The sequence below is a fragment of the Acomys russatus genome, chromosome 3 (assembly GCF_903995435.1).
Source record: "Acomys russatus chromosome 3, mAcoRus1.1, whole genome shotgun sequence".
NCBI lineage: Eukaryota > Metazoa > Chordata > Mammalia > Rodentia > Muridae > Acomys > Acomys russatus.
The window spans coordinates 84577602-84590064 of record NC_067139.1 but is presented as its reverse complement, the minus strand read 5'-3'; the positions used below and the strand labels follow the sequence as shown (position 1 = coordinate 84590064).

Sequence of the window (12463 nt, the reverse complement as noted above, 5' to 3'; positions counted from 1 at the left end):
CCAGCTCGCCGCTAACCCCAGCTCGCTGGGTACGCGCGAGGTCTCAGGGCGTCGTCTGGGCTCTTCCTACGCCGGCTTGCCTTTTTCTCTACAACTTTACTGACACAAAACACGAGGATATTCCTGAGCCTTTCGGGAACCGGGTGGAAAGAGGAGAGGGTGGATCCGGAGAGTGACCCGGAAGCAGAAGTGTCCCTCGCCGTGGAGTGCTGGGAAGTGGCAGCGGCGACCACAGCGGGAGAAGCAGCACTCTAGCCGCCTGCAACCTCAACCTGGGAGGAAGATGCTAATTAAAGTGAAGGTGGGAGCGTTTCCATGCTTGCCAAGACTCAGTAGTGCGGGGTTGGCCGCTGCGTCTTAGGGGAGAGGCGGGAAGAAAAACCATGCCTTTCCTGAACTTGGAGGGCTGACACCCTCGGGGCCCTGCGCGAGGCGTGATGGGAAGTAGGGGGACCCCGGGAGGCTTTGAGCGCTAGAGGCCGGTTCCGCCTGGAGACCCCGCGTGTCTGTCTACCTTCCCTACTTCCTTGCCAGGCCTCTGCTGTGGCCTAGAAGGAGGCAGAGTTTGTCCCGGTCTCACTGTATTCGAGCCTGGCAGTAGCATGGCTCCTCACTCCAGAAAAGCTTTGCGCCCCCCCCCCCCGCGCTCCCCATTCTTTATGCCGACGTTGCATTCTTCCCCCAGGTCCTAATTTAGGCTGCCTCCAAAGCACCACACGGAAGCATTGGTCTGGGGAAGGTGAGAGCCTCTCCGCAGCTAGGCGATGAGCTTTTGCGGGCGGTTGGCAAGGTTAGCGTCTCACCCATCTTTCAGTAGCTAAGCTAGGAGTGTGACCACTTGGCACCATCCTGTCAGAGCTGGACCTTACAAACCACCCTCACGTCTGTGGCCGAGTCAGGCTACTCACCAGTGCATTAGTTCTTGGTACTCTTGTCTCCCTCACTCCCTTAATTCTTAATCAGCTTTAAACCCTCACCAGCCCTTTCTGCCGTTTTTTATCTTTGTGGTTTAGACAAGAGACAAAAAAACTGACAGTTGATGCAGGCTAGCATTAGTTCGACCTTTTAATAGCTGTGTAAATCTGTCCTCAGTTGCTGTATATGTCAGCTGTTGTTAACCCCTTTTCTCCAGTTCCTCCAGAAAACGTCTTTAACTAAGAATTGAAGCCAGAGAGAGCAGATTGATGATTACAGTTTTTCAAACATTGGTAATGCATGAGTTAATAATAGGTCTTTGAGTCTTAAACACCATTTTATTTATCCATTGTTTTTAGTGTGTACAATAATAGGTCTCATTGAGAGGGTTTTTATTCATAAGTATCGTGCTTTGGCAACACTCAGCCTTCATCATTCCTCTCTCATCTCCCACAAACTGACTCTAACCCCCTCCCAAATAGCCCCCTCTGCAACCAGTTTCAAACACAGAAATATTAGTGGTAGGTGATATCTGAAGTTCCAGAAGTCAGGAGGCCGAGGCTGGAGGGTCTGGAGTCTGAGGCCAGCCTGGGCTACATCTAGAGACCCTGTCTCAGACAAAACTGGGAACGAAGAAGCAGAGAGAGGAGGGAGCAGGGCCGGGCCTGAGGTAGACTGCTTGCGAAGCACATGTGAAATCGTTTGACTCTCAACAGTATGAAATACAGAAATTTATTAATAGCTTAAAATTTTAAAATATCGCCGGGCGTGGTGGCGCACGCCTTTAATCCCAGCACTCGGGAGGCAGAGGCAGGCGGATCGCTGTGAGTTCGAGGCCAGCCTGGACTACAAAGCGAGTCCAGGACAGCCAAGGCTACACAGAGAGACTCTGTCTCGAAAAACCAAAAAAAAAAAAAAAAATTTTTTTTTTTTTTAAAATACCAGTATCTGTGCTTATGTTCTGCAAGATGAAAGAGGGTGTACTGGCGAGTAAAGATATTGTTTTTGTGACACTTGTTTTCATTTTCTGTCACGTGTGTTACTAGTTCCTGTGTATTTGTCTTCTGGGGAGAGGGAACCTTTATTTTATCTGTACAGGTGTTCTGTCTGCCTGTGTGCCGGTGTATTGTGTGTGTTTAGTGCCCCAAAAAGCCAAAAGAGGGTGTGGGATCCCCTGGGACTAGACTTAAAGATGATTGTGAACTGCCAAGTGGTTTCTGGGAATGAAACATGGGTACTTCACAATAGCAGTTTTTGTTGTTTCGTTTTGGTTTTTGTTTTGTTTTTCAAGACAGGGTTTCTCTGTGTAGCCTGGACTCTGTTTGTACACTCTGAACTCACAGAGATCTGCCTGTCTCTGCCTCCCCCGCCTGGCTACATATATTTTAAAGTGGCTTACTGTTAAAATTTTAAGAGGCAAAGTTGCATACACCTTTAATCCCAACCATTGGGAGGCGGAGGCAGGCGGGTCCCTATGAGTTCAAGACCAGCCTTGGTCTATAAACCGAGTGCAGGACAGCCAGGGCTATACAGAAAACCCTGTCTCAAAAAAACAAAAAAAATAAATTAAAATAAAAAAATTTTTGAGACACACTAATGGATGAATGCTTTGCTTTTTTTTATCACCTCCTGCTCCAAAGGAGAGGTTATTCACATGCTTTTTTAATTTTGTTTTGTTTTGTTTTGTTTTTTCCAAGTCATGGTCTCTCTGTGTAGCCTTGGCTGTCCTAGACTCACTTTGTAGACCACGCTGGCCTTGAATTCACAGCGATCCACCTGCCTCTGCCTCCCGAGTGCTGGGATCCACCGCACTTGGCAGTTATTCATAAACTTACATTAGTGTTTTAAAAAATAATCTACGGCAGCCGGGAGTGGTGGCGCATGTCTTTAATCCCAGCACTTGGGGTAGTTAGTTGTGAGTGCGTTACCTTGTGAGTTCTGGAAACAGACCCCAGGTCCTGTGAAAGAGTGCTCTTAGCCACTGAGATGTCTCTAGCCCCACTTCTGTCTAATATTAATCCCTCTGTCCATCTCTTTCTTGTTTGCTGATTTTTTTAAAAAATTATTACTTATTTAATGTATTTAACTGTTCCATCTGCATGTATGCCTGCCTCGCAGAAGAGGGCATCAGGTCATATTATAGATGGTTATGAGCCACCATGTGGTTGCTGGGAACTGAACTGAGAACCTCTGGAAGAGCAGGCAGTGCTCTTAACCACTGAGCCATCTCTCCAGCTCAGTTTGCTGATTTTTTTTTTAATATTAAGTATATAAAAGCAATAATTAGCTGCTTCTGTAGAACATATAGCTTTTAATAGTGTTCTTTTTAGATCACTGTTAAGTGATCTCCTTCATAATTAAGTCCTTCCTGGTTTTATGTTGTTTGAAATAGGATAGGGATGGGACTGGCAAGGTGGCTCAGAGGTTAAGAGCACTGGCTGCTCTTCCACAGGTTCTGAGCTCAGTTCCCAGCAACCACACTGTGGTTCATGACCATCTGTAAAAATAAAAAAGGGGGAGGATCTGGTGCCCTCTTCTGGCATGCAGGTGTACATGCAGGCAGAGCACTCGCAGAAAGGGGGCAGGGCAAGGAATAGGGTAAGGCAATGTGCATGCTAGCTACCAGATTTCTGAATGAAATCTGTTACCTCATCTCTACTCCTAAAATACAATGCATCAACCTCTGTCATAAATCACCTTCCCATTACCTTGATGAGTGCTAATTTTATTAGTCTGCCAGGGATCTGGAGCACAATTCTTGAGTCACTTCCTTTTTATAGATCCTTATTTTTTGTATGAAACCAATGTCTGCTTTACTCTTCTTCGCATTCCCATCTGATCTGGGTTTCACTCACGTTGTCTGTGATGTCTCCCGAGTTTTCTTAGCACTCTGCTTCCTGTGACATTGCTTTTGTGGCCACTTCCTAACTGTGGTTTTGCTACTGTTATAAGTCATAAATAATGTGTGTTTTCTGATGGGTTTAAGTGGTCATGGCTATAATGACAGTCCTTGGGGAGGGGCAACATCACTGTGCTCCACATTGTTAATACAAGTCATTTTGTGGATAGGTGTTTTCTTTTCTTTCTTTTTAAAAAGAAATATCTTGGAATGGAATTACTAGGTTATAGAGATGTCTTGTGTAATTTTAAAAGAACTGTCAGATTGTTTTCCATGGAGTCTGTCACTTTACCTTCCTATCCTGCAGTCACTGATCTCACCAGTTGCTTTGATTACATAGTGAGACCTTGTCTCAAAACAAGTGGGCTGGAGAGATGGCTCAGAGGTTAAGAGCACTGGCTCCTCTTCCAGAGGTCCTGAGTTCAGTTCCCAGCAACCACATGGTGGCTCACAACCGTCTATACTTGGATCTGGTGCCCTCTTCTGATGTGTATATGTAATAAATAAATTAAAACATAATAATAATAAAAAATGAAACTTAAGTAAAATTATTCTGAAACTTAAGAGGCTCAGGGGCCTCCTTGGCTACACAGCGAAGCCTAGGATACATAATGTCCTGTCCTAAAACAAAACGCAAAATCCTGTGTTGTTCACTCATAGACCCAAATCGTCTCAAATTATCACATGGACATTATACATTTTTGTTTGGTTGGTTTTGGTTTTTTGAGACAGGGTTTCTCTGTGTAGCCTTGACTGTCCTGGACTCACTTTGTAGACCAGGCTGGCCTCGAACTCACAGCGATCTGCCTGCCTCTGCCTCCCGAGTGCTGGGATTATAGGCTTGTGCCACCACGCCCAGCACACAGAAAAAAATTAAATGACTGGTGGGCATGATAGCATATGCCTTGTTCTCATGAGTTCAAGGCTAGCCTGATCTACACACAGAGTTCCAGATCCTGTCTCAAAACACAACAAAATTAAATGACTGCTTACGATTCCCAAATGACCCAGTGTTTGCTTGGCTCATTTGGGTCACATGGTTTTTAATGTACTTCACGTCTCCATTTCCCATCAGTTGGCAGTTAGATTATTCTTTATCTATTATAGCCAGGATTTCACTGGAAGCTACAAAATGAAGTCCCTTTAGTTCATATTCTCTCTCTCTCTCTCTCTCTCTCTCTCTCTCTCTCTCTCTCTCTCTCTCTCTCTCTCCCTCTCGGTTCACTTTATTTTATTTTTTGGAAGGGATATATTAGATTTATTTATTTAAATAATTTATTCAGATTACATCTCAGTTGTTATCCCCTCACTCATATCTTCCCCACTCTAACTCTCTTGTTTATATAATAACAAGAATGTTTGAGCAGTTTGTAACTGTGTACACTGAAATGGGACTAGTGAGACTGATGAACTTAAAGTTTAATTATATTACTTTTTTAAAAAGATTTATTTATTTTATTTATTGTTTATCAGTGCTTTATCTGATGAATAAGACATCAGATCACATTATAGATGGTTGTGAGCCACCATGTGGTTGCTGGGAATTGAACTCAGGACCTCTGGAAGAGCAGGTGGTGCTCTTAACCACTGAGCCATCTCTCCAGCCCCTAATTATATTACTTTTAATTAGTAATCCCAGTTCTCAAGGAAACAGAGGCAAGCTCATCTCTGTGAGTTTGAGGCTAGCCTGGTCTACAAACCAAAGCTACACAGAGAAACCCTATCTCAAAAAAATAGTTAAGAGCCGGGCGTGGTGGCACATGCCTGTAATCCCAGCACTTGGGAGGCAGAGGCAGGCGGATCGCTGTGAGTTCGAGGCCAGCCTGGTCTACAAAGTGAGTCCAGGATGGCCAAGGCTACACAGAGAAACCCTGTCTCAAAAAACCAAAAAAAAAACCAAAAAAAAAAAAAAAAAGGTTAAAAGTGAGCTGGGTCGGTGAGTCTGGTAGTACAGGTCTATAACCCCAATTCCTCAGAAGACTGAGGCAGGATGAGCCTGAGTTCACACAGCCAACCAACTTAGCACCTCCCAAAAAAAAGAGTGTTGGAGAGATGGCTCAGTGATTAAAAGCACTTGCTGTTTGGTTGCTAACACCCATGTGGCAGCTTACAACCATCCTTTGTGGCCTCCAGAGGCACCGGACATGCAGCAGGCACACTTACATGCGCTGAGGCAAAGCATTCGTACACATAAAATAAAAATAAACAATTTTGGCCCACACTCAGAAGACAGGTAGGAGTGTGAGGCGAGAGAGGGCCACACGGCAAGACCCTGGCTCCAATAAATAAGCCCATTTTTAAGAGCACAGCATGGTGAGACTCTGTCTTACATAAATAAATAATTTTTAGGGCTGCAAAAGAAGCCTAAGCTCAGTGAAGCTCTGGTCTGACACGTGTAGGGAGGGAGCCGGAGTGAGAGGAGAAAGGAGACAAGAGGAAGCCAGAGCCTGTATGGGAGGGCGGCCTGAACAGGGCACTCAGGAAGCTGAGGCCAGAGAAGCATCTGAACCTACAGGTGTCGAAGGTCAGCCTGGGCGGCAGAGCAAAGGCATGTCTCAAGAATACGAAAGGGGACCTTTCAGTTTTAGTAAATAAAGCCGAGCTGATGGCTTGGTACTCTGGAGAAGGCAGGCTGATCGGTGAGTTTCAGGCTAGTCAGGGCTATACAGAGAAACCTTGTCTAAAAACAAAATCCACCGTGTCTTCCCCTCGCCCCTCTTCCACTTAGAATCACTGTTGTGAGAGATGTGGGGTTTCCTAGGTATGTACATATGTGGACATCTAGAAAGGGGTGGGTAATTACACAGCTGGCTCGGTGGGGGCTACCTCGCCATCAGACCTGAAAACCTGGAGTTAAACCCTCAGGACCCACGCAGTGGAAGGAGAGACCTCTGACTTCCACATGTGTGCTGTGTAACAGCTGTACCCACACAACATGCACATGTACATAAAGCGAGTGAGTGTTATACAATAATAATTACACATTGTTATGTGCGCTGCTATGGGAAATAATCTGTGTTCTACTTGTATTTTGTACAGGGGTGGAGGTCAGAGGACAACTTTGTGGAGTTGCATCTCTCTTTCCACCTTTACATGGGTTCCAGGGATTAGATCAGGCCTCTAGGCTTGTATGGTGAACACTTTTACCTGCTAAGCCATCTTACTAGCTCATAAGGTGGTGTTTTCTAAGGTTTGCGGGGGGGAGGAGGGCGAGACAGGGTTTCTCTGTAGCCAGCTGTTCTGGAACTAGCTCTGTAGTCCAGGTTGGCCTTGAGTTTACAGAGAAGCACCTGCCTCTGCCTCCTGGGTGCTGGGATTAAAAGTGTGGAAAAAGGGCAGGCTTTTTATAAGTTAATGACCTAGAAATGAAATTCTGTAGTTGAAAAGTCTTAGCATTTCAAATATTAAGATATATAAATCAAAATGGAACTGGGCGTGGTGGCGCCAGCTGGTCTACAAAGCGAGTCCAGGATGGAGGAGGAGGAAGAGGAGGAGGAGAATTGTGGACAACACAGAACTGCAAACCTCACTTTGTCATGTGAGGGTTTTATTTTATTAAGCTATCACCCAGCACTCGGGAGGCAGAGGCAGGTAGATACCTGTGAGTTAGAGGTCAGCCTGGATTACAGAGAGTTCTAGGACAGCCAAGGCTGTTACACAGGAAACCCTGTCTGAAAACAACAACAAAAACTACCAATAAACAAAAAGGACTCAGACTAGGCTCGACCCACATGTAGCTGAGGATGATCTTGACGTCTCACCTTCCTGTTACACCTCCCAAGTGCTGGGCACAGGTGTGCACTGCTGCACCAAGTTTATACAGCGTGTGTTATCAAATCCATGGCGTCATGCATGATAGGCAAGCACTCTACCAGCTGAGCTGTGTCCCCAGCCTTAATTCCGTGTTTTTGAGATGGGATCTTAGTATGTGTGCCAGGCTGGCCTCAGTACCCAGGCATGCTGGGATAATCGACAGGTGCCACTCTACCCAGCTAACTAAGGGCTTTTAGGAAATGTAGTGATGGGAGGGTCTGGAGAGATGGTTCAGCAGTTAAGAGCACTGATTTGTCTTTCAAAACACCAAGGTTCTGATTCTCAGCACCCACATGCCACTCATAATCACTGATGCCAGTTTCAGAAGATCTGATGCCCTCTTCTGCCTTCCACAGACATTGCATGTGTGCCGTGCACAAACATGCAGGTAAAACACCTGTACACATAAAATAGAAATAAAGGTTTGAAAAAAATAAAATAAATCATTGTAATAAAGCACACCTCTAATTCTAATACTTAGAAGGTGGAGACAGGAGGATCTCAAATTTGAGGCTGGCCTGGGCTACATAATGAATTTGAGGTCAGCCTAAGCTACATAGTAAGAACTTGCCTCCAAATAAAACAAAAAAATTAGGTGATTATTGGTGTTAAAAGCGTTTATGGCATTCACCAGAACAGAAAAAGGCATTATACAGAGGAAAAATTTTAATTACACTCATGCGTTATGTGTGTGTGTGTGTGAGTGTGTGGAGTTCAGAAGGCGACCTGCAGGAATTGGTTTTCTCTCTGACCATGTGGGACCTGTAAGCTGAACTCAGGTCACGGGGTGTGGCAGCAAGTGCTTCCACTCCTTGAGCCGTCTTGCTGGCCCAAAGGGAAACCATATGTTAAAGATTCTTGAAGTTTGAAGGGATAAGGGAAGGTATTGAGGAAAATAAAAGCAAATAATACCCCTAAACTAGGCCAATAAGGTGTTTGTGGTCAGGATCACTGCAGGTTCTTCAGACCTATCTGTAAGGGCAAATTCAGGAGCCATAGTCACTGCACTTAGGAGGTGGAGACAGGAGCATTACACCTTTGAGGCCATCCTGGGACACATGGTAAGTTCCAGGCCAGTCTGTGCTGCCTAATCAAAGCAAAACAAAAGAGCCAGGATGGATGACAGATTAGATTGTGTGAAATGCAAATTTATTTTTTTTCAAAGATTTATTTATTTATTTATTTATTTATTTATTATGTATGCATGGTCTGCCTACATGTACATCTGCAGGCGAGAAGAAGGCATCAGATCACATTGTAGATGGTTGTGAGCCACCATGTGGTTGCCGGGAATTGAACTCTGGACCTTTGGAAGAGCAGACAGTGTTCTTAACCTCTGAGCCATCTCTCCAGCCCAAAAATGCAAATTTATAATAGTAATAATAATGTCTTTTTAAATGTTTATTTATTATGTATACAGTGCTCTCCCCTGCAAGTACACCTGCAGGCCAGAAGAGGGCAGTAGATCACATTATAGAGGGTTGTGAGCCAGGACCTCTGGAAAAGCAGTCAGTGCTCTTAATCTTTGAGCTGTCTGTCCAGCCCAATAATAAGTCTTTTATATTGTTGTAACAAAGACATTGTGATAAAAGAAAGCATGTAATTTGGGGCTTATAGTTCCAGAAGGTGAGCCCATGACTGTCATGGCGGGGAGCATGGCAGCAGGCAGGCAGGCATGGCGCTGGAGCAGAAGCTGAGAGCTCACACCTCAGTCCACAAGCAGGAGTCCAAAAAGCGCGAGCTGGGACTGGCTTGGCCTTCCGAAGCCTCCAAGCCCACCCCCAGTGGCACACCTCCTCCTCCTTCCCAGACGGTTCCACCAGCTGGGGCCTGATGCTCCGACAGGGGCATGTTCTCATGCAGCCGGCCGCAGGGGGCAGGTTGATTTTGGCCTGTGGGATTTATGAAGTCTTTGTCTGTTTCAGACGCTGACAGGAAAGGAGATTGAGATTGACATTGAACCCACAGACAAGGTGATGTATGCTCAGCACCTCTTTCCTCCTTTCTTTGTGTGTGCTCTCTGCATGCACTTATGACCGCGGTCCTGTTGTTCTCGTGGTCTGCACAGCCTCTGTTCTTAGGATCTCTGTAACTCTAAGCAGCCTCTGACCACTTGTTCCTCCAAAGGTGGAGCGAATCAAGGAGCGTGTGGAAGAGAAAGAGGGGATTCCCCCACAACAGCAGCGGCTCATCTACAGTGGCAAACAAATGTAAGTCTGGATGGAAAGCAGGGCTCAGCAGTCTGTTCGGATGAGTAAAGCAGAAGGTGCAAGTTTGGAGGGCCACCGGGCCTGCCACTGCGTCAGGGCATCCCTGCTTTCAGCTCTCTGGCAATTTGGTAAAACATACGAAGTTTTCTCATGACAAGAGAAGGCATAGAATATTCCAGACATAGAATAAAATATAATTATAAACTAATATTGAAACAGCTAACAAATTACTAAAACAAATTTGTAGAATAGTAACACATGCTTCTTTATTAATATATTTTTAATTGTAGTATGTCCAGTTATGTATATATTCATAGGTGTGTGCACTTGAGTGCAGGTGCCCTCGGAATCCAGAGCTGTCAGATCTCCTTGGAACTGTACTTAAAGGAGATTGTGAGCCTCCTGAAGTGGGTACTGGGATCTGAACTCAGGTCCTCTGCAAGAGCAATTTGAGCTTTTAACTGCTGTGCCATCTTTCCAAGCTCTCTTTATTAATATGTTATTGTAGGGTCTGATAGCTTCTGTTTTGTTGTTATTGTTCTTTTTAAATTTTCAAGATACCTGCAAATAGTCATAATGTAAAGATACCTAATTTCTATTGGGTAAGTTACCATATTGTTAACACTGTGGGTCTCTTTGTCTATGCTCAAAAGTAAATACTAATTACAGTTGGAGGTTAGTAAAAGTAAAGAATATTTATCTTGGACGGGGTGCGGTGGCGCACGCCTTCAATCCCAGCACTCAGGAGGCACAGGCAGGCGATTGATTTGAGTTCAAGGCCAGCCTGGTCTACAAAGCAAGTCTAGGACAGCCAAGGCTACACAGAGAAACTCTGTCTTAAAAAACAAAAACAAACAAAAAAAGAATATTTTTCTTACCCAAATTCCCAAAGAGATCCACAAAACTCAGGTTACAAATGCCTGTCCTAGATGATATTTCTAATGTTTTTTTTTCCCGCCCTTGTAGGAATGATGAGAAAACAGCAGCTGATTACAAGATTCTAGGTGGCTCCGTCCTCCATCTGGTGTTGGCTCTTAGAGGAGGAGGCGGTCTTGGGCATTGATGAGCCTCAGTTCCATTTCCCTCCTTGTCCTTTCGCTCGTAATGAGGCGTCACATGTCCTGTCACTCTCTGGGGCACCAGAACCACTGCCCCCTCCCTTGGATGCCCAGTCCTGTGTGTCTGCTGGTGGGAGAATGTGAGGACCCCAGGGGGCAGCGTTCCTGGCCCAAATGGCCCTTGCTGGCTGTTGGGTTTTAGTTTGCAGTCCTGTGTGCTTCCCTCTCTTATGGCTATGTCCTTGGTTGTCAATAAAATATTTCCTGGCCTCCTGGAATCTTCCTTTTTGCCACACATGACTGAAATAAAAATTGACACAGTGGTAACCAGTAGAAGTAGAACAGTGGAAGGGAGCAGCTGTTAGGCTTGTTTTGAGAAGGGGCCAGGTTCTAACTTTGTAGCCCCGGCTGGCCTCGAACTTGCTATGTAGACAGACTAGCCTCAAACCCACAGTGATCCGCTTGTCTGCCCTCAGAGTGCTGTGAGGAGAATGGAGTCTTGCCTTAGTCTGGGCCCTCAGTGAAAACAGCCTTGGGATGCTGGACCCATTGAGACGTTGTCTCTACAAACTGATAAGTACCTTGGTGTAGACTCAGAGGAAGGAAGTATTAACCCAAGACAAAAGACGTGGGCGTAGATTTGGAGGAGGAAGAGAAGACCAGCGGAGGTTCCTGCCCAAGGCACCCGAGTTTCAAGATTGGCAGGGGTGATCTCACCTGGTCGTGGTGGATACCTCCAAGTTTGGTCTTCTGTCAGATGATCTGCTATACTCCTGAGAATTATGCCAGGGGAACTGCTGCCCCATGGAGCTGATACCCAGAAGGCTTCATTCTTGTTCCCTTTAATCTCCTTCCCTCCTATTTAGGTAGTCGGGTTGTAAGGGAGGCATATGCCTTTAGTGAATTCCTAATAAGTAGAATTGTTAAGGAATTGGAGCCAGCAGTGCTGGGATTAAAGGTATGTGCCAACAGCTTGGACTATTCTTTATTTTAAAACAAGTTTTTGATAGGTATCCCAGGCTGGCCTTAGACCATAGCGCCCTTTTTAAACTATTTTATTTCTGTTCTTACCTCCTCTAACTTCCTTCTCCACCCCTTATCCTTCCTAATACCTTCCAGCACCCCAACACTAGGTAGGAGAGAAGGAAGGTTAGTGAGGAGAGGGGGTGGAGTTCTCTTTGGCTACTTCTGGGTTATTGGGGTCGTCAGGCTCTTTCGGGCAATACAAATCTCAGTTGTCAAGATAGCTAGTAGTCCAGCAGCAGCAAACAGCTGCAGGATGACCGAGTAGCCTTCTTCCAGAGTTAAACTATCTCCAGCTGGCAAAGGCCACGCCCCTCTCAGCTACGTGAGGCTGTTTATCAGCTGTGGATAAACTTAAAAGCAGCTCCATAGCCCACACTTGGGATTAAAACAAAAACTTGTTTACATAACATAACTGAGTTTTTAAAGAAACCAAACTTTTCCACTGCATTGAACTCTTGATTTTGTTAGTTTAGTTAGTTAGAGACAAGAGTCTACGTAGCTCTGGCTGTCCTGGCACTCTTGTGTACCAGGCTGGCCTTGAA

The 12463-nt window shown here is 45.3% G+C and overlaps 1 protein-coding gene across 1 annotated transcript; it reads left to right on the top strand.

Annotated features, from left to right (window-relative positions):
* Positions 1 to 135: 135 nt before the first annotated feature.
* On the top strand, positions 136 to 11166 carry Nedd8 (NEDD8 ubiquitin like modifier). The gene is made up of 4 exons (XM_051143143.1): positions 136 to 301; positions 9553 to 9600; positions 9755 to 9837; positions 10804 to 11166. The coding sequence occupies exons 1-4, from the start codon at positions 284 to 286 to the stop codon at positions 10898 to 10900; spliced, it is 246 nt and encodes an 81-aa protein (XP_050999100.1). The 5' UTR covers positions 136 to 283; the 3' UTR covers positions 10901 to 11166.
* The last annotated feature ends 1297 nt before the right edge of the window (positions 11167 to 12463 follow it).

What these genes read in the sequence shown, in the direction of transcription:
- Nedd8 (XM_051143143.1), top strand. An exon ending in ACATTGAACCCACAGACAAG is followed by an intron (nt 9,601 to 9,754) that starts GTGATGTATGCT and finishes GTTCCTCCAAAG; the next exon opens with GTGGAGCGAATCAAGGAGCG. An exon ending in ATCTACAGTGGCAAACAAAT is followed by an intron (nt 9,838 to 10,803) that starts GTAAGTCTGGAT and finishes CCGCCCTTGTAG; the next exon opens with GAATGATGAGAAAACAGCAG.